At 63.3% G+C, this 18,692-nt stretch overlaps 1 protein-coding gene across 2 annotated transcripts; it reads left to right on the top strand.

The window, feature by feature from the left end:
- The first annotated feature begins 4,557 nt into the window (after window positions 1-4,557).
- On the top strand, window positions 4,558-17,617 carry FURIN (furin, paired basic amino acid cleaving enzyme). Of its 2 annotated transcripts, XM_079317862.1 has the most exons (16): window positions 4,558-4,694; window positions 6,510-6,877; window positions 9,741-9,839; window positions 10,442-10,537; window positions 11,020-11,148; window positions 11,379-11,455; window positions 11,788-11,876; window positions 12,051-12,223; window positions 13,043-13,255; window positions 13,345-13,445; window positions 13,534-13,637; window positions 13,830-13,947; window positions 14,844-15,023; window positions 15,114-15,238; window positions 15,653-15,769; window positions 15,845-17,617. In XM_079317862.1, the coding sequence occupies exons 2-16, from the start codon at window positions 6,698-6,700 to the stop codon at window positions 16,411-16,413; spliced, it is 2,370 nt and encodes a 789-aa protein (XP_079173988.1). In that variant the 5' UTR covers window positions 4,558-4,694; window positions 6,510-6,697; the 3' UTR covers window positions 16,414-17,617. The 2 variants fall into 2 exon arrangements, with proteins under 2 accessions (XP_079173988.1, XP_079173989.1); XM_079317863.1 differs by lacking the exon at window positions 9,741-9,839.
- The last annotated feature ends 1,075 nt before the right edge of the window (window positions 17,618-18,692 follow it).

Genomic DNA, 18,692 nt, shown 5'->3' with positions numbered 1-18,692 from the left:
TGCGCATCCTGCCGCACAAGATAATAGTTTCTCCTAAGTTGGGTAAAACTGCGTCACAAGCCACTACAGCCACATCTGCCACGTTCTGTTCTTCTACGAAGAAAGGAAGAGGTTTTATCTTCCATGAAATCTGCTTGCTGGCAGGGAAATTTAGGAAGCAGGAGGGAGAGCCAAGCTTTAGCAGCTCACTGGCGGTAGTGGAGCAGATGGTCTCATCCTTGTGTGGCAGAGGCCGTGTGCGGTGAGGCCAGCTCTGGCAGCTAGCAAAGCCCAAAGCACACGTGCTTTTCCAGTTGGTGGGTCAGCACTGGAGCACGATCCCTAAGGGAGTGCAGGGAAGTGTTTTGGTGTTCTTGGTCTGGGCTGAGAGACATCCCTCTGGCAGCATCTCCTGCAGTCTAGTGGAGAGCAGACCCGATTTTTTGCAGCAGTACCACCCTGTTGTGGTGCCAAGATCACTATGGAGGTTGGCTCTCTCCTGGGGGACTCTCCTTGGCCTATAGAGATGCCAGGGCTGGGCAGATCCCTTTGGGTGGCTGCGATCTGGCTGGGCTGCAGGTGGAGGTGGCTGTCTAGGCGTGGGGGCAGGTGGGCCCAGCCCCTTGCAGCCCCAGTTGGCTGTGCCTGGCATTCTGACTCAGTCCCTGCTCTACTTCTGGGGAAGGATGTCCCTGCAGTGCCATCCATTCTGACCAGTTTCTGCCACAGGCAGAAATGGGGGCTCTGTCCAGGGCTCTCCTGTTTCAGTGTGTCCCTGTGTGAGATGGTTTGCAGGGCTCCCTTGATGCCCTGAAGCAGGTAGTTTGCCTGAGCAACTGAGGCATGAGTGCCTTTATAATCCTACAACACCTTTATAGTCCTTCAGCACCTACAGCCTCCGCCAGGAATAAGCAAGAGTGGAGCTGTGTGCTTCTGGCCTTTGTGTTCAGGCACAACCAGAGCACCCGCTCTGTGTTTATGTTGTTAATGCTGAGGGTTGTCACAGTATGTTCCCACCTGGTGAGTCCTGTGCCACGTGGCAAGGAATGGGCTTTAACAGGGCTCAGAGGAACAGTTGGCCACGGAAGCTAAGGGGAAGCTTGAGGATTGCACATAAAGCAGACACTGTCCCATACAGGTGAAGCAAAACTAAAGACCTGGGCAAACAGGGAAATGCCTTCAAGCCTGGCTCAGTTCTGTGGCTGCAGGGGCTGGAGGCCAGGGCAGGAAGATGCACTTCACTGTAAAGATTCTGCCCCATGTTCCCTTTCCCCAGTGCAGTGCTGCTGACACCTTGGCTCTGCAGAGCTTGGCAGCTGGGCTGCAGCGGGTGGGAGGCACTTTGTGGGGCTGAGCCCCCATTCCTGGGCTGGTGTGAGGCCATGGAAGGCTCGCAGCCATTCCACGAGTGAGCCTGGGGCAGGGCCAGTCTGCCCCTCAGTGTGATGCCAGCCACACCTGCTGCTCTTTGGGTTTGTGTGTCCGTGCTTGTGAGCACCCCCTCCCCAGCCCACCGAAGCCCGTGTGGCATTCCTACTGCTGGGCTGGAGGTGGGCTTCCAGCCTGGTGTTCCCTGCCTCTGTGCTTGTGTTCCTGTGTGTACAATTCATGTGGCACGCCCCAAGGGCCACAGGCACCTTTTGGACTTAGGCTGGGCAAGGATATCCCTGCACCTGTACAGCAGGTGATGACAGGGTACTATGACAGGACATGTGATGAAGGGCACGTCCTGCAGCCCAGAGCAGGGCAGAGCCAGCCTAGGCTGTGAATTGATACCTTGGCAGCATTACAACTGCTGCTGACAAAGCCTAAGGCAGGGAGTTACAGAACCCACCTTGAGTAGCTGCTGTTTGTATCTCAAGGACAAGGTCAGGGTGTTTGGGCTGGGCCTGAGTCCCCATATGTGGCCGCAGTGAGATGTTGTGTCTGGGAGCCAGAGATGAATAGAGCTGCTGGAGCCAGAAGGACCCTGTGGAGCACAGATCCTGCCTGGGCCAGGCAATCCCAGCTCCCTGGGCACCAAAGGGCCTGCTGCTAGTATCCAGGGTGGACTGGAGAGATTCCAGGGAAGAAACTGCAGCCTTAGCTTCGGGAGAGTGTGAGGATGTGTAGGAAGGGGGCTGGACAGCACAGCAGAGGGGCTGTGGGCTCGCCTCTGCTGGCATGGGGGGCAGAGCAGGCTGCTCTGTGCTGGGTAAACCTTCTGGTATTAATTTGGTCCATCCAGATGTTTCTGCCTGCTGTTGCTGCCTGTTACTTGGTTTTCTCTGCTGGTTTCTCTGTGTGGGCTCTCTGCCCTTTCCCTGCTGTTGCCCACTCACTTTGCCCACTCATTGCTTTCCCTTGCAATCCTGCGGGTTCCTCAGGCTGGGGTGCCTGCAGGCAAGGGTGCAGCCCCAGGCTGCTCTGCTTTCCAGGGAGCTTGGGCAGATGGGCCGTTGTCTTCTGCAACCTGAAAGCTAAAATGAACCTGATTTTTCCACGAAAGTGGGTTTCTATTGATTGTGTGTGCAGCCAAGCCACACCAGAATATGCTCAGTGAAGAGCAGTGTGGGGGACTCCCTCCCACCCCCATGAGCAGTTTGGCCTCTGGGGCTGTAGTGAGAGCCCCAGAGGAGGCAGGGCACACCTCCCAGGACGGGACAGTAGGGCTGGCTGGCAGTAGTGCTGCCAGTTTGCTGGGCACTGCTGCATGGAGCAGCTGCTGCTGGTGTCTCCTGGGCTGTACTGGTGCTTCTGAGCCATGGTTCCCAAGGTCCCTTCCTCCGGGGGAGGGTTCATGATCCTGGCAGATGTGCAGAAGCAGCTGTTTCACCCCCTCGCTGCGTGGTGGCTGGGGCAGACAGGGGTGCCCGGCAGACTGAGGTGAGTGGGGCACAGCAGCTGCTCAGATCCATGGCAGGCCCCAGGCCCTGCTCCTGGTGCAGCTGTGCCCCAGGGGGCTCGGGGACAGCGGCTCTGCCTCCCGTCCGTGGCGCTGTGCCACCTGCAGCCAGGTGCTTCCTGGCACAGGCGTTTTCTTTGGCAGGGCAGCGGGGTCAGCGCGGGTCCCAGGCCAGGGTTATGTAAGAGCGGTTCTTCCTGCCTGCCCGTGGGACAAGGGCCCTTTGTCAGCTCCTCTCAGCTCCCGTGTCACAGGGCCGGGTGCAGCAGCTCCTCACCTGCCCAGGCACGGCTGCCAGCGCCCAAAAGAGGCATCCAGAGGTAAGGTTCATGGGTGGGGCAGGCAGCCTGCCTCCCATCCTCCCACCCACCGCGGCTCCGGGCTCCAGCTCCCTGTCCATGCATCCTCTATATAACCCCGTGGGACACAGCTGGCTCCCCAAGGGCTGGCCTGGGCTGGCCAGCTCCAGGGACAACTCCTGAGTGTGCTGCAGTGACTCTGGGTGAGTGCTGCCTGTCTGGTGGGTGCCTTCTCCCCCTGCAGCACCGTGGCCGTGACGGTGGGCCTGGGCAACCACAGCCCCTGTGGCTGGGGGTCTCTGGTGCAGCACTTGGGGCTGGGTGCCCATCCTAAATACCTGCAGAACTAACCCAGTTTAGCACAGCAACCTGCCCTGTGCTAGATTTTCTGGGCTGTTCTCAGCATCTCGGTTACCAAGGTGACTGTTTCCTGTGTGATTGCTGTGCTTCACTATCTCGACCATGGTATCTGAGTGACTTCCTTTTCTCTGTAAAGAGCACTAGGACCTGCTCCTGCCGAGGGCTGCCAGACTCATCGAGGTGTGGAGGATTCAGGTCAGTTTGGGTTCAGGTCACTTTGGGTTCTGCTGCATTTGTGTTGCTAATGACACGGTCCCGTGCCCACAGCGGGCTTTTCTTTACAAATGACTGAAGCTGTGTTTCACTTCTTACCTTTTTTTCCTTGGTGGAAGAAACGGGGCTGATAGACTTTCCTTGTGTTGTTCCTTACCAGACAGTTTCTCTGTCAGGCTGCTGGACACCGACCTGGGCTTGCAGCCCCACGATACGGACCTCATGGAAGTGCGGTTCCCGCAGCCCGGCTGGGGAGCTCCCCGCTCCGCGGTCTGCCAGGGCTGAACAGGCTCATCCGGCGGGGCTCGTGTCCTGCCAGCCCCGTGTGGCAGCCCAGCGCACCAAGCTGTGCCAGGTGGGAGACGGGGCATCTCTGCGCGCCCTTGGCGGCAGGCAGCCTGACACCCGGCCGGTGCCGCGGCCATGGCGGGGCTGGCAGCTGCCACAGCGCAGAGCGGCTCCCCTGCCTGGGCTGCCATGGGAACCCCCGGCGGCAAGGACAGCCCCATGCTCGGCTGCAGGAGAGGCCGCGCAGAGCCCCGAGCCGTGCCCGCTACTGCCGACAGGGAAGGGCGCCGATGCTGGCGGTGCCCCGGGCGGAGGGGCCGCCGGGGGTCGGTGCCGGCCCCGGCGCCGCAGCACGGGCCGGGAGGGGCGGGCGGCGGTGACGGCATCCGGCGGCGCCCGGCGGAGCGGCGGCCGGGCCGGGCCGTGCCGAGCGGTGCCGTGCCGAGCGAGCCGCGCGGGGCCGGTGGCGCGGCCGTCGGGGCGGGGCCGGGCGGCGCTGACAGCTGCGCGGCGTAAACAAGCGGCCCCGCGGCCGCCCCGGCCGCCCCTGCCTGGGCCGGGCCCGGCTCCGGGGCGGGCGCTCCGGGCGCCCCGCGGCGTGACGCGGCGCCGCCGACAGACGGGCCCGGCTGCCGACGGGACGGAGCGGAGCGCAGCGGGCAGGCCGCGCGGTAAGGGCGCGGGAGCGGCACCGGTCCGGAAGGGCTCGACCCGCCGGTGACCGCGGTTTGACAGCTGCGGCGGCCCCGCCGGACGGGACTCGGCGGCGGGGCTGGGCCGCGGGCGCTGGGCAGCCCCAGGCTTAGGGCGCCGCCGGCGGGGATCTGGGGCCCGGCGGTGCCCGGGAGCGAGTACGGGGCCAGGCGGCCGCTCTGGGGATTGCGGCGGGGGCGGCCGGAGCCGCCGCTACCGGGGGCCGAGGGGAAGCCAGGCCGCGTCCCGCCCCGGCCCGGCCCGGCCGCCGCCGTCCGGAGCTCCGGCGCTGGAGCCGCCCCGCGGGCGCAGGCCCGGGCCCGCCGGGCTGGGGCTGTGCGGGCCCGGGTCCTTGGGCCGAGGCGCGGGGCCGGAGCGCGGCTCGGGGCGGGGTGCGGGGCCGCGCTGTCCCGGCACGCGGAGCTCGCTGGCGGCGGGGCACCGCGGGCTCCCGGCTGTCCCCGGCCGCCGGGCTGGCCCCACGTGCGGCGGTCACCGCCGGAGCGGGTGGCTGCTGGCGCCGGTACCAGCGAGGCGGGGAGATGCCCGGCTCGGGGGCCAGGTGTGGGCACGGACACTGGCAGACCCTTCGGATAGCGTTCCGTTGTGCCGTGATGTGCTGTGGGCATTGGCAGTCTGGCTCCCGGGGCTCCCGGGGCTCCGGCGGCTGCTCGCCGCTCTGCGTGCTCCGGCGGGGCGGTCTGGCCCGGGGCTGGCCGAGCTGTGGTCGCCGATGAAGAAACGCCGTTGTGCCAGAGTCCTGCACTGTCTATGCCGTGCCTACGGCGGGGTCTCCGGCGGCTGCCAGGAGCTCTCTCCTCTGGCAGCACCGCAGGCTGCCGGCTCGCTCTGGCCGCTTCTAGACGGAGCGGGATGTGGCTCTTTTTTCTGGGTACTGCCGGCTCTCACCTTTCCAGCTGTGTCTGAAGCATGACCAGATGTTCCAGAGTCCCTCTGGGGCTCTGGTTGTGGAGCTCACCCTGGCATCGTCATATCGTGGGCTCCCTTACCCTGGGTTGGTCACTCCCTGCTCTTTCCTACAAGCTTCTTGGGTTTGCCCTCCCACGCGTGGGAGCTGTTCTTGGGCATCCTTGGGTTCATGCTGGAGGTGACAGCGTGCCCCTTTTCCTGGTCCTGGTTTCCACCGGGTTGCGGGGATGAGTCACAGCGGTGTCACCATGTTGTGCTCCAGAGGAAGGGCAGAGCTGAGCTGCTGCTGGTGACAGGCAGCGCAGCGCTTGCCATGGCTGCCAGGCGCTGTCTGGTCAATGGCTGGGGAGATGAGAGCCTGGGGCTGTGCTGGCTGCAGGTCAGGAGCTCCCCTTGACTTTCCTCCTTCCCGTCTCTCATTTTGCGAGGATTTTTCACATAGCACCTGGGGACATCTCCTTTGGTCTCCCCTTGGGGCTGGAGAGGCAGGCCTCCCATCCCATTTGCTCCCACCTCTGTACCCAGATAGTCCCATCCCAGTTGGAGCAGTGATAGTGGCAGCAGGAAGAGCAGTGTCCCTGGCCTCACCTCTTGGTGCCCTCCTCTCCTGCTGGTTGATTCCCTGTTTATAAGCAAACATTGGGTAATAGGCAAGGCAAACAGCGTCTCTGTGCAGGGGCAGGTGTGGGCACACTGCCAAGCCAGGCGGCTCCGTGGCTGTCCCTGTGCCGTGGGGACAGCGGGGGCTGTGTGCCAGGGCCCCTGAGCCCAGTGGCTGAGCCACATCTCAGCCGGTGCAGCCTGCCCTCCCTAGCTCTGAGGAAAGGTGCCCTGGGCCTGACCACTGTCTTGTCTCTCTGCAGATCGTGCTTCTGTCCTGGACGGTCTGTTGCTGTGCTTTTGTGGGCTTGGCCCCATGTGGGCTCGGGCTGAGCTGGGACCAGCAGGGCAGAGAGGCCGGTGTGCCTCGGAGTGCTGACGCTGGGAGGCTGCTGGACCTGCTGCTCCCAGGACCCTCCTGCTCCCCAGCTCGAGGAACCCCGATACTCTGATGGATCTGAGGCCCTGCTCGCTGCTGTTGCTCTGGACTCTGGTGGTTGCCCTCGCTCTCCTGGACCAGGAGGTGCTGGCCCAGCATATTTATACCAACACCTGGGCTGTGCTCGTCCCTGCAGGACCCCAGGAGGCTGACAGGCTGGCCAGGAAGCATGGATTCCTCAACCTAGGCCCGGTAAGTCTCCTGCTTCCTTCTTCTTATGGAGCTAATGTTCTCTGCCATGGTCTGAGCAGGTGCTGAGCTTAGTCCTAGAGGTGGCTTTGGGCCTCCTCTTTTTTGGCAGCAGGGTCACTGTGTTGGTGCCTGTTTGCTGTGGCCTTCCCGCATTTGCTTGGATGGTGGCAATTGATTGTGTGGAGCCAATTGACTTGATGGTGGCAATTAACTGTATGCAGCCAGAGCCTCCCCCTGTCACTGTGACCTCCTGGTGACATGGCATGGCACAAGTGGCACAGCACTCTGCCTGCTGGATGAGGAAGGAGGAAAAGCCCATCCTAGCGTGAAGGAACTGGACTGGAGGTGCTGTGTGATGGTAGATGAAAAGGCTTCCAGATTCCACTGTTGCTCCCCAGAGCAAGCTGCCCAGTGCAGCATGGCCTTGGCTGAGCAGGACAGGGTCTCTCAGCAGCTGTGTATTCTTACCCCAAAACTGTCCTTGGCAGAAGGTGTGTCAGCAGGTCCCCCAAGGCTCAGCTTTCCCTGCCGTCAGCCAGGGAGCAGGCAGTGTGCGTGGCTGTGCTGGGAGGGAGCTGTCTCTCTGGGAAGGAAGTGCAGGGTGAAATCCCAGAGGAAATTGCACAACTGGTGGCTGTGGTGTCAGGACCTCACTGTGAGCAGCTGCTGGGAGCAGTGGCAGTGGGAAGGTGGCTGCTGCAGGAGCCAGGGACTTTGTCCTGCTGCCGAAAAGGAGTCCTGTGCATGGGCACTGGGTACTCAGGGCCCCTGGGTCAGGGAGCCCCAAGCCCTCCAGGGTTTGTGCCATAGGAGTAAACTGTGGGGGTTGTGTCTCAGCCCTTATCTGAGGGGATCCTGGCCTCAGCCTGGGCTCTGGACACTGTCCCCAAAGCTCTGCTGTCCTGGCATATCCCCAGCTCCTCTGCTGCCTGCGGAGTGGGAGCCAGTGGCACTTTGGGCAGAGGGCCCATGGCTGGTTCCAGTGGCTGTGGGGAGGGCTTGAGGAGGACATGGGACAGTGGGGGGCTTGTGGGTCAGAGGTGGGGGCTGTGTGTGGCAGTGAGTGAGGTGTGTGGGGGTGTTTGCACTGTGGGATTGTGCAGAGAAGGGGGCACAGGCGTTGCCCCCCGCTGCTGGGATTGGGGTCACTAGGAAGGGCAGTGATGGTGCCATCCCTGGGCTGTGCTGGCAGGACAGTGCCATCCTGGGAGGGGGTGGTCCTGTCTCCCACACTGCTGGGCTGCAGGTCCAGCATGTTGCTCCACTCCCAGAGCCATGGTCAGGCACAGAGGCAGCCCTCTAGCCCTGGGACTGGCTGGGGTAATTGGGAGCTGTGGCCAGGGCAGCAGCACTGAACTGGCACCAGGGACACGTGGTGCTGGGGGGTGGCTTTGCCCTTGCTGAGGACAGGGATGGTGGAGATTAGGGTGGAAGTGTGTGGGCTGGCCAGCTCCTGGCTGCCACCACAGTGTCAGTGCAGACCTAATCCAGCTGGATGACCAGTCAGAGCTGTGGTGTGTGCAGGAACAATCTGGGCTCTGTCCATATCCTGGAGGGGGTGAGGGATGCTGTGGGAGGGCAACCAGCCTGCATTCCCCGACCAGGCCTGTGCAGAGGCTTTGTACCTTGTACACCTCCTCAGGGCTCTGAACTGACAGGCATCCTGGGCTGTCCTGGGGGAGCACAGTGTGCCAGAGGAGCAGGTACCAGGTGTGTACCTGGGAGAGCTGGCTGCTGCCCTGGGTCTGGGGGTGCTCAGCTGGGTGCACCTTGCTTGGCAGTCTGTCCAAACAGCCGGGGTGGTTTGTTAGTCCCAAACAGACTGTTTTGAGGTAGCCTGAGATGGAGGAGGGTGAGATGTCCTCATATTCCTACAGCCCTTGCAGCCCAGCCCGTTCGGCTCTGGCACAGCCTGGGCAGCTGGATCCTGCCTGTGGCTGCTGCCTGGGCTTTGTGACTCACAGGGGGCTGGCTGCCTGCTTGGCCCCTTCTCCCCAGCTGGGGCAGGCTGCTGGGCTGGGAGGCCCTGGGCAGCCAGGGTGGGGCCATTGTGTCCTCAGCCCCAGGACGTGCGGGAGGGGATACGGAAATGACAGCGATGGGGAGGGTTTGGGGTTTAAAAATAACCATCTGGGTGGCAGCATGGCCTCCTGGCCCCACCAGCTGTGCTGGATTCCCATCCTGCCCCTGCTGGGCTGTGCTGGGCTCTCAGTCTGGCTGTGTCCCCATGGGAGTGCAGCTGGGGTGAGCACGGCTGTTGGGCACTGGGGGTTGGACGCTTGCGTGCCCCCTGCTCTGCCCCACTGAAACTGGCTGTGCCCCAGGTGGAGGCTGGCACTGGGTGGCTGTTCCAGTGGGGCACTTGGGGAGAAGCTAACAGCCTATCCAGAGGTGCAGAGACTGCTGCAGACCGTGCCCTGACTGGGAACATCTGGGTGTGTGGGGCCTGGAGCTGCCGGGACCTCCTTCCAGGAGGAGCTGTTTGGCACTGGGAGAGAAGCAGTGGTTTTGTCTCCTGAGTCTGGTGTCTCTCACAGGCTGGCTATGAAGGGCCTGTCCCTCTGTGCCTCTGCTTGCCTGGGGCCTTCCTGCCAGGGCAGTAGCTCTTTTGGACAGTGTGACACTTGCTGCCATGTGGGACCTGAGGGAGAGTGGGGTGTGCAATGGCTGCATTTCTGCTACCCCAGCTGCCTTGTGACCAGCTGCGGCTCCTCGCAGGAGGTGCTGGCAGAGTACTGGGCACAAGCGCCAGCAGCCGCTCTGGAGTGGGCCCAGCCTGTGCGTGGCTGCCCGGGTGCCCAGGGACGCGGGTGTGGAGGGCCGGGGCAGCGGTGCCTGTGCCACGAGCAGTTTTGTGTTGCAGATCTTTGGCGACTATTACCACTTCCGGCACCGAGGCGTGGTGAAGCGCTCCCTGTCGCCGCACCAGCCCTGGCACAGCCGCTTGGCCCGGGAGCCGCAGGTACGGCGGGGGGCGCCTGGCAGGGGCTCGTGAGCCACTGCTGGGCACGGGACAGGCTGAGCTGCCTTAACCGTTCTTGGCAGAGGCAGGCGGGAGCCCACGGCGTGTCTGGCAAGGGCAGGGTTGGTGGAGCCAGTGTCAGTGGCCTGTGGGTTGTTACGGCCCCAGGGCCCAGCAGAGCCTCTGTTCCCAGGAGAGCTCCGTGTAGCTGTACACAGCACGAGGTGTGCAGGGCAATAAACAGATACCAGAGCAGTAGCGTGTGGGGGCTGCTGTTTTCCCCATCCTCTGGCTTCAGCCCAGGCCCTGGAAGGCGTGTGGTGTGGCAGCTCTCAGCAGCTCTCAGTGCAGCTTGGCACTCTGACCGTCCTGCTCCACTGGAGCACAGCCTTTGCTGTGCCTTTGCAGGGCACAGCCAGGCAGGGGGCCTGGAGGGCCAGACTGGGGGTGGCAGCAGCTCTGACAGGTCCAATATGCTGGCGGGCCAGAGCTGACTGGGAGCTTCCCAGGGACAGCCCCTCCAGGCAGGCTGAGGGCTGGGGTCATGAGGAGCTGGTGTCATGAGGGGTTGGCAGGGGACCCCACGCCCTCTCTGCCCTCAGGTGCAGTGGCTGGAGCAGCAGGTGGCAAAGCGCAGGACCAAGCGAGACGTTTTCATGGAGCCCACGGACCCCAAGTTCCCGCAGCAGTGGTACCTGGTGAGTGTCGGGCAAGGGAGGGAGTGTGCGAGTCTGGGGACACAGATGTGACACCTAAGGACTGCTGGCAGGCAGAGGGAGGAGAAGGGGGAAAGCCTGGGGCAGGCACCCAGTGAGTGTTATGGGAACACCCCAGGGAAGGGGCTCTGCTCACAGAGCTGTGGCTCCTGGCTGGAGTGCTGGGAGGGCTGGGGGAGCTGGCCTAGGAGGTACAGCCTTTAGCCTGGCCCAGTAATGGATTCATGCCTCTGCTTGCTTGGGAACAAGTCTGATCTCTGCAAAGGGTGCCTTGTCTGGGGCTCAGTCTTGCTTTCAGAGCAGCCCTTCTCAGCTAGTTGTGCTCAGCCCTGTGCCCAGGTCCCTGGGGTTCCTTGTCACAGCCCACAGAGGAGCTGGGTAAGAGCTGGGTGGGTTTTGGGCACACACCCATCACGTTGGCTATGGCTGGACACATCTCCTAGTGCCAAGGCTTCTCTTGGCAGTACAACACCAACCAGCGGGACCTGAACGTGCGCCAGGCCTGGGAGCAGGGATACACAGGCAAGGGCATAGTGGTGTCCATCCTGGATGATGGCATCGAGAAGAACCACCCTGACCTGGAGGCCAACTATGTGAGTTTGGGTGATGGTGTGGGGCAGAGTGCTGTGGGAGCTGCTCTGGGCACCTGTGTCCATGCAGGGCAGCCCCAGAGCTGTGAGGTACAGATCTGGTGCCCACCATGGAGGGACATTGGAGGTGGGGTTGGAGCCTGCCCCACCTGCTGAGCTCAGCCTCAGTGTGAGGGGCACTGGGGCTCGGTGGCTAAGGCAGACAGTCTCCAAGTGTTCACATTGTCTTCCAGGACCCAGGGGCAAGTTTTGATGTCAATGACCAGGACCCAGACCCGCAGCCCCGCTACACACAGATGAATGACAACAGGTGAGACAGGAGGGAGGGAAGATGCAGAGCCTTAGTGTAGAAGGGAGTTAATGCAGTGCCCCCCCATATGGGCCACTGGAAGCTGTGGGGCTGGCAGCATACTCCAGCCCCATGGGGAACCTTTTTTGGCATGAGCAGCATCATTTTTCTGCCCAGAGCCAGTGTGGGCTGTTGAGTGCCGGGCCCTGGAGCAGGAGGCAGATGGAGGAGCCTTCATTGGCTCCCTGGTTGGAGGGGATGAGAAGCAGCCTGGGTGGGGCTGCTGGGGCTGCAGCCATACTCACCCCTGTGCTCCTCACAGCCCGAGTGACCACGCTTCTGCTTTGTTGCAGACATGGCACACGCTGTGCTGGGGAGGTGGCAGCTGTGGCAAACAATGGCATCTGTGGTGTTGGCGTGGCCTACAATGCCCGGATCGGAGGTGGGTGCTGCCTGCCCTGGCTCCCCTGGGCCTCGGATGGCCACAGCAGCAGCTGAGCTGGGGGCACTGCTGGCTGCAGCAGGCCTGTGACAGCCTGTGGCACGGGTGCAGCAGGGCTTGGGGGGCTCTCAGAGGTGGCACTCTGCCCCAGTGACATTTGCTCCCTGGCCCTAGGTGTGCGCATGCTGGATGGGGAAGTGACTGATGCTGTGGAGGCCCATTCCCTGGGTCTCAACCCCAACCACATCCACATCTACAGTGCCAGCTGGGGCCCTGAGGACGACGGCAAGACCGTGGATGGCCCGGCCCGGCTGGCAGAGGAGGCTTTCTTCCGTGGGGTCAACCAGGTGAGAAGGAGGGTTTGCTGGGGGAACACTGGCCTTACTCCTGCCCTCCTCCCTTCCCTCTGCCTGCCCTGGTTGTAACCCTGGCCCTCCCAGGGTGAGCCATCTCCAGGATCAGGCTCTGTTAGTTTTTCTTGTTCTTCCTGTGTGATGGTTCTGAGTCAGGACCACTCCCATGTGGTGTTATCTCACTGCTGTGAGGGCTCCTGTGTGGGATGCTCTCTCCCTGCTCTCCCAAGCCCTCTCCTGGTTCTTGTCTGGTTTCGTGCCAGCTGCTCACCCTTGCTTCCTCCACCCACCCATCTCCACTGTCTCTTTGTGCTGGCAGTGTCACCTGCCTGGGGAGCTGTGTCATGTTCTGCCCAGGATTCCCTACAGAGATGCATGTGGTGCCATGCTGACTCTGTCACTTCCTCTGCCAGGGTAGCTGCCACGTTTTGGTGCTGAGGCATAAATGGGACTGTGCTGGGGCTCCCACAGCTCTGTTGGGCAATCACACACAGAGAGAGTCAGGCCAGGTGACTTATGAGCAAAAAAAGACTCGAGTTCCTGGAAGCCTGACATTGTCTAGGCCTCCTGCTCCTGGTGTATCATCCACTGGGACAGCCCTGGAGCCTCTGCCGAGGTGCTGGGCACAGTGGTGGTGAGGGTGCCCAGGTTGGTGGGCTATGACTGGGGTGTCCTGCTGTCCCCCGTGTCCCAGCTGCATCTGCTCTGTCTGTCGGACTCAGACTGGCGCCATCCACTTGTCCCCAGCTCCAGCCTGGGGTTTGCTGTGTGTGGCAGTGCTGGTGCTTGCCCTCACCCTGCCTCTGCTGGCAGGGCCGAGGCGGGCTGGGCTCCATCTTCGTCTGGGCATCTGGGAACGGGGGCCGCGAGCACGACAGCTGCAACTGTGACGGTTACACCAACAGCATCTACACGCTGTCCATCAGCAGCACCACCCAGTACGGCAACGTGCCCTGGTACAGCGAGGCCTGCTCCTCCACCCTCGCCACCACCTACAGCAGTGGCAACCAGAACGAGAAGCAGATTGTGAGTGGGGGCTGCAGCCGTCCCGGGCCAGGGGCTTGGGGGGTGGGATGTGCCTGCAGCATTCCCTGCCCTGGTGCTCCTCCTGGCAGGTGACCACTGACCTCAGGCAGAAGTGCACCGAGCTGCACACCGGGACGTCGGCCTCGGCGCCGCTGGCCGCGGGCATCATCGCCCTCGCCCTGGAGGCCAAGTAAGGGCAGCACTGAGGGGGCTGCACGGGGGGCTGTGCCAGCCCTGGACCTGGACCTGGCACTGACTGAGCTCCGTGTCTCCTGCAGCAAGAACCTGACGTGGCGGGACATGCAGCACCTGGTGGTGCAGACCTCGAAGCCTGCTCACCTGAATGCCAATGACTGGGTCACCAACGGCGTTGGCCGCAAAGGTACTGCGGTGCTGAGCTGGGACCAGGGCCTCCCATCCCATGTGTGCCAGTAGCCATAGGGTGCTGGGCAGAGTGCCCTGGCAGCCCTGTGGGTGAAGGAGGCAGGAGGGCCCAGTGAGCATGCAGCGTGGCCAGGCAAACATCCCCCACTGGGTACCCCCAGGAGGGCACTGACCCCCTCTTTGTCCACAGTGAGCCACTCATATGGCTACGGCCTGCTGGATGCTGGGGCCATGGTGAGCCTGGCCAAGAACTGGACCACGGTGGGACCTCAGAGGAAGTGTGTCATTGACATCCTTGCAGAGCCCAGGTATGGGCTGGTGAGCCCAGGAGAGGATCACTCAGCATCTGTTCTGCGTAGGGGCTTGAGAGCCTCTGGGCCAGAGCAGGGAGTGGGGTGAATCTCAGGGACTGAACTGCTGCTGGGACCCTTGGAGCATCCTGCTGCGAGAGCCTGGGGACAGCTGGGAAAGGCGCCTCCAGCCATCCTGCTCTGCTGTCACCAATGAGCCTCCTGGCCATGGGGCTGGGCTGTGAATGTGGGCAGACTGGGGCGCTGCGGTTGGGGTGCAGCCAGCACGAGTCATCCTGGACAGAGGGGCTTTTCAGGGGGCAGACAGAAGCTCCTTTGACTCCTGCTTGGCTGCTGCTGCCACAGTGCAGCATGTGCAGTCTTGTCTGTGGCCAGGGCACTCCCTAGGGGCTCCGGGGTGGGGGGATCGTGTTCCTGTGCATGAAGGGAGCGAGGGCTGGGCCCTGCCCTGTCCCCTCTGGGGAGCCAGCCCTGTGTGGATACAGCAGCACATCCTGTGCTCACCAGGGGGGAGCGGCCACAGGCCAGCAGCAGGATGGGGATGGCTCTGCCCATCCCATCCCTGGCTGTGCTGTGCTGGCTGTAGCTGGCCTGCAGAGCCTGAATAAAGGGACTATTCAGGGCTGGCATGGAGTGGTGCATGGGGAGGCAGCACGGGGTAGTGCAGCTCCCCCTTCCCCCATGCCCAGGAGCTGGGGCACCCCTTCTCCTGCCTGCACCCATCTGGGGAAGGTACAGTGGTGGTGCCACTCTGACTCAGTGCAGATTTGATTGCCGCTCTAGCTGCCCTGGTGCCCAGTCCCCAGGACAGCTGCAGGGCCCCACAGCAGGGAATGTGGACTGTGGTATGTCCCCTGGTCTGGGACTGGCTCACAGGCGCCTGTCCTCGGCAGGGACATCGGGAAGCGTCTGGAGGTGCGGCGGAAGGTGGATGCCTGCCTGGGGAAAGCCAACTACATCAGCCGGCTGGAGCACGCGCAGGCCAGGCTGACGCTGTCCTACAACCGCCGCGGGGACCTGGCCATCCACCTGGTCAGCCCCATGGGCACCCGCTCCACCCTGCTGGCCGCCAGGTGCGTGCTGGGCTGCGGGGCGCCCCGGCCGAGGCTGGCACAGCTCAGCTTGGGGTGTGCTAACACCCACGTCTTGCCTCTGTGCCTCAGGCCCCACGACTTCTCGGCCGATGGCTTCAATGACTGGGCCTTCATGACAACGCACTCGTGGGATGAGGACCCCTCTGGGGAGTGGGTGCTAGAGATCGAGAACACCAGTGATGCCAAGAACTACGGTAGGGGTGTGCTTCCCCATCCACTGCCTCCCTCCAAGTGTGGGATGCGAGCTGCATGCTCACCCGGCTTCCCCCCATGCTCCTGAGCTGAGCCAGTAGCATCTTGGATATCCGTTTTGGGTGATTGGCTGGGGAGAGGCTGGACTTGGGCGTGTGGGATGGTGCTGCAGCCCCTCTGGGGCAGTGAGAGTCCAGGCAGAAGGAGACCCCATGCCAGCTCACATGACCCCGTGCCCCTTGGGGCTGCTGTGCAGGGGCATGGCCCCACAAGGAGCACTCTCCCAGGTGCTGGGCACAACCCTGCTGACCCTGGCAGCCAGGATGGGGGACCAGCATGAGCCCCCTCCCTGTGCCTGTCGTGGGCGTGGGTGCTCTGGTGGGCAGCTCTGTGGTGCTCACTCTGCGTTGTTGCAGGCACACTCACCAAGTTCACACTTGTGCTGTATGGGACGGCCACCGAGTCCCCCAGCCTCTCCAACCAGCTGGAGAGCAGTGGCTGCAAGACCCTGACCCCCAGCCAGACCTGTGTGGGTGAGTATGGGGCTAGCAGGGAGAGAGTGTGGGCGCAGGCAGCCCCAGCCCGTGCTGACCCTGCCTGTCCCATAGTCTGTGAGGAGGGCTACTACCTGCACCAGAAGAGCTGCCTGAAGCGCTGCCCTCCTGGTTTCGCACCCGGCGTCCAGAGCACGCACTACAACCTGGAGAACAGCGTGGAGCCCATTGCACCCCACCTCTGCCTGCCCTGCCACCCCTCCTGTGCCACCTGTGCGGGACCTGGCCCCAACCAGTGCCTCACCTGTCCTGCACACTCTCACTTCAGCAGCCTGGACTTCTCCTGTTCCCACCAGACACAGAGCAGCCGTGCGTCCCCCGCCCTGGCAGATGGCGAGGGACCAGCTGAGGCCCCCCCTCCGGTCAACTTGCCTGTCCTCATCGCCAGCCTCAGCTGCATCCTCATCGTCATCATCTTCGTCACCATCTTCTTGGTGCTGCAAGCACGCTCAGGCTTCAGCCTGCGGGGTGTGAAAGTGTATGCCCTGGACAGCGGGATCATCTCCTACAAGGGGCTCCCCTCCGACATCTGGCAGGAGGAGGGTCCCTCTGAGTCGGACGGTGAGGATTATGAGGCCCACAGCGAGAGGACTGCCTTCATCAGAGACCAAAGTGCCCTTTGATGAGCCCTCCTGCCCCTCCTTCCTCCCTGCCCAGCACTGCAGGGCTGGCGCAGTGAGGCTGAGGGGCCCTGGACTCTGCCCCTGTCCTCTTCCTGCACTGCAGCAGCCCGGGGCTCCCACGCACTGGCACCGTCCCTCAGCCCCAGTCTGGGTGGCCAGGCAGGGTCCTGCAGGCACCATCCCCAGCACAACACCGTCCCAGTCCTGCGCCATCTCTGCTGCCCCTGCGTCCACCCTGCGCCCCATGCCAGGTGTTTGGTGGCAGTGGTGCCCTGCTGAGTACTTGGCTGCTGCTGAGGCCCTGTGAATTCTCCAGGGTGGGCAGCGTGTCATGGCCCTGGGTTGCCACGGCTCAAGGTTTGCTGGCTGGGGCGGGGTGGCTCTGCCCCCAGGGCTGAGCCCAGCCTGTGCCACAGTGTCCCCCTGCCCCTCCCACCCTCGGCCCCTGCAGAGCTGTGTCCCAGGCTCAGTTTGTTGTGTCCCAGCTCCCTGCCGCCTCCCCTGGGCCTGTCCGCTTCCACCCGTGCCCTTCAACAGCAATAACGGCCAGGCCTCAGCTGCTGCTGCCCCTGCCTGCCTGTCCCAGCGCCGCTGCTGCGGCGGGCAGGGCCCTGGCACCGGGGGGCACCAGGCTGGGCACCGCCTGCCCCTGTGCCCCAGCACAGCGCCCACCTGGGCAGGGACCCCTCGCACATCCCTGCTGTGGGGGCTGCCTCTGGCCCCTCGTGTTCTGCCCCTGGGCAGGGCTGTAGGTGCTGCTGGCTGGGACTGTCGGCTGGCGCCAGTGCCAGCACTGCCCCAGCTCTGCCTGCGTCCTGCCTGTGCTGGGCAGCGCCCGGCATTCCTGCAGCCCTCGCCCCCGACGTGCCTTGCCCCCACTTGGTGACAATCTGTTCTGCTCCCCGCTGGAGCCCTTCCCCTCGCTGCCCCTTCCCTGTGGGCTGGGGGCCAGTGCCACGGGCCCCTCTGCCGTCCGCCGCCGCACACCGGGGCCATGGTGCAGGCTCCACCTGCGCCAGCACGGACAGAGCCGCTGGCCAGGGGCCACAGGACTATTTTTCTATAACAACTTTTTGGTGCACAGTAATTTTTTCTTGTAATTTAATCAGCCGGGAGCTGCCTCCTGAGCCTGTTTTTAATTTAATGGATGTGGATATAACGCTAGAGAGACTGAGTTATTAAATGTTCAGAACTATGCAAACCAGCTCCGCTGCCTGTGCTCTGTATGCCATGGGTGCCCCAGCTGGGGCAGTGCCTGGCTGTGGGGGCTATGGGCCTCAGGGGCACCCAGATCTCTGTGTGGGGCTGGGATGGAGCCCTGCCTACAGCCCTTCCCCAGCGCCAGGGACTGCCCTTCCCTGGCTGTGGGCTGTGGCCAGGGTTGGGCAGGTGTGCTGGGGACAGGCAGAGGATGTCTCTCACCTGGGCATGTGCATCCAGGGTAGCTAATTCAGAAACTGGTTGCATGGGGGGTTGTGTGCATGTGGAAAGGCTGGGGACCTTACACCCCTTTCCTACAGCATAAAGCTCAGTCCCTTCATCACAGCCTGGGGTCCAGCTGCAGCCCCTGTGTCTAGCACTCTGCAGCCAGAGCGCGATGCTTCTGGTGCAGGAATGGCCAGGCTGGACCTGGGACCCCCTCCTGCTGTGGCCAAGCTGCAGACACAGCTCACTGAGCCTCACCGAGTCCCTCGCAGATCCACGGCCCCCCAAAAAGAGCCTGTTGGGGCTGTGCTCATCACAGAGGCAGCTCCTCTCTGTGGGGTCCCTCAGCCTCACTGTGGGGCTGCCGTGGCTCCCTGTGGTCAGGAGCGAGGTCCCTGTGGCACGCACAGACTGCGGGCGGGGCTGGGGCCGGGCAGCACTGGGGCTTCCGAGGAGAGCTGGAGCTGCTGCCCTTGGGTCAGAGGCAGAGCCCTGACGCCCAGGAGCAGCTGGGGGATGCTGAGGGGATGGTGGTGGTGGGAGAGGCAGAACGGAGGCAGCCCCTGCCTTGGAGCTGCTGCAGGCGTGGCCGCCCCACTTTGCTTTGCCGTGGGAAGGCGAGTCAGCACAGCTCCCTCCTGACACGCTTTCCCACGACTTCCTCTAGAAGTGGAATCGGCCTGGCAGTTACTGCAGGTGGCATTGAAATTTCTCTGTCCCCAGAGCTTCCCTGGCAGTCATGGGAGAGGGCTCAGGCCAAAGCACCCAGCGGTCGCCAGCTGAGCTGAGTGGAGCTGGCCCGGGCTGTGCCGCTGAGCAGTGGCAGTGGTGGTGGCAGTGGTGGTGGCAGCGTG

The sequence above is a fragment of the Erithacus rubecula genome (genome assembly GCF_903797595.1).
Source record: "Erithacus rubecula genome assembly, chromosome: 14".
NCBI classification, from domain to species: Eukaryota; Metazoa; Chordata; class Aves; order Passeriformes; family Muscicapidae; genus Erithacus; species Erithacus rubecula.
The sequence above is the reverse complement of the archived record's forward strand: the minus strand, read 5'-3'. Positions and strand labels throughout refer to the sequence as shown.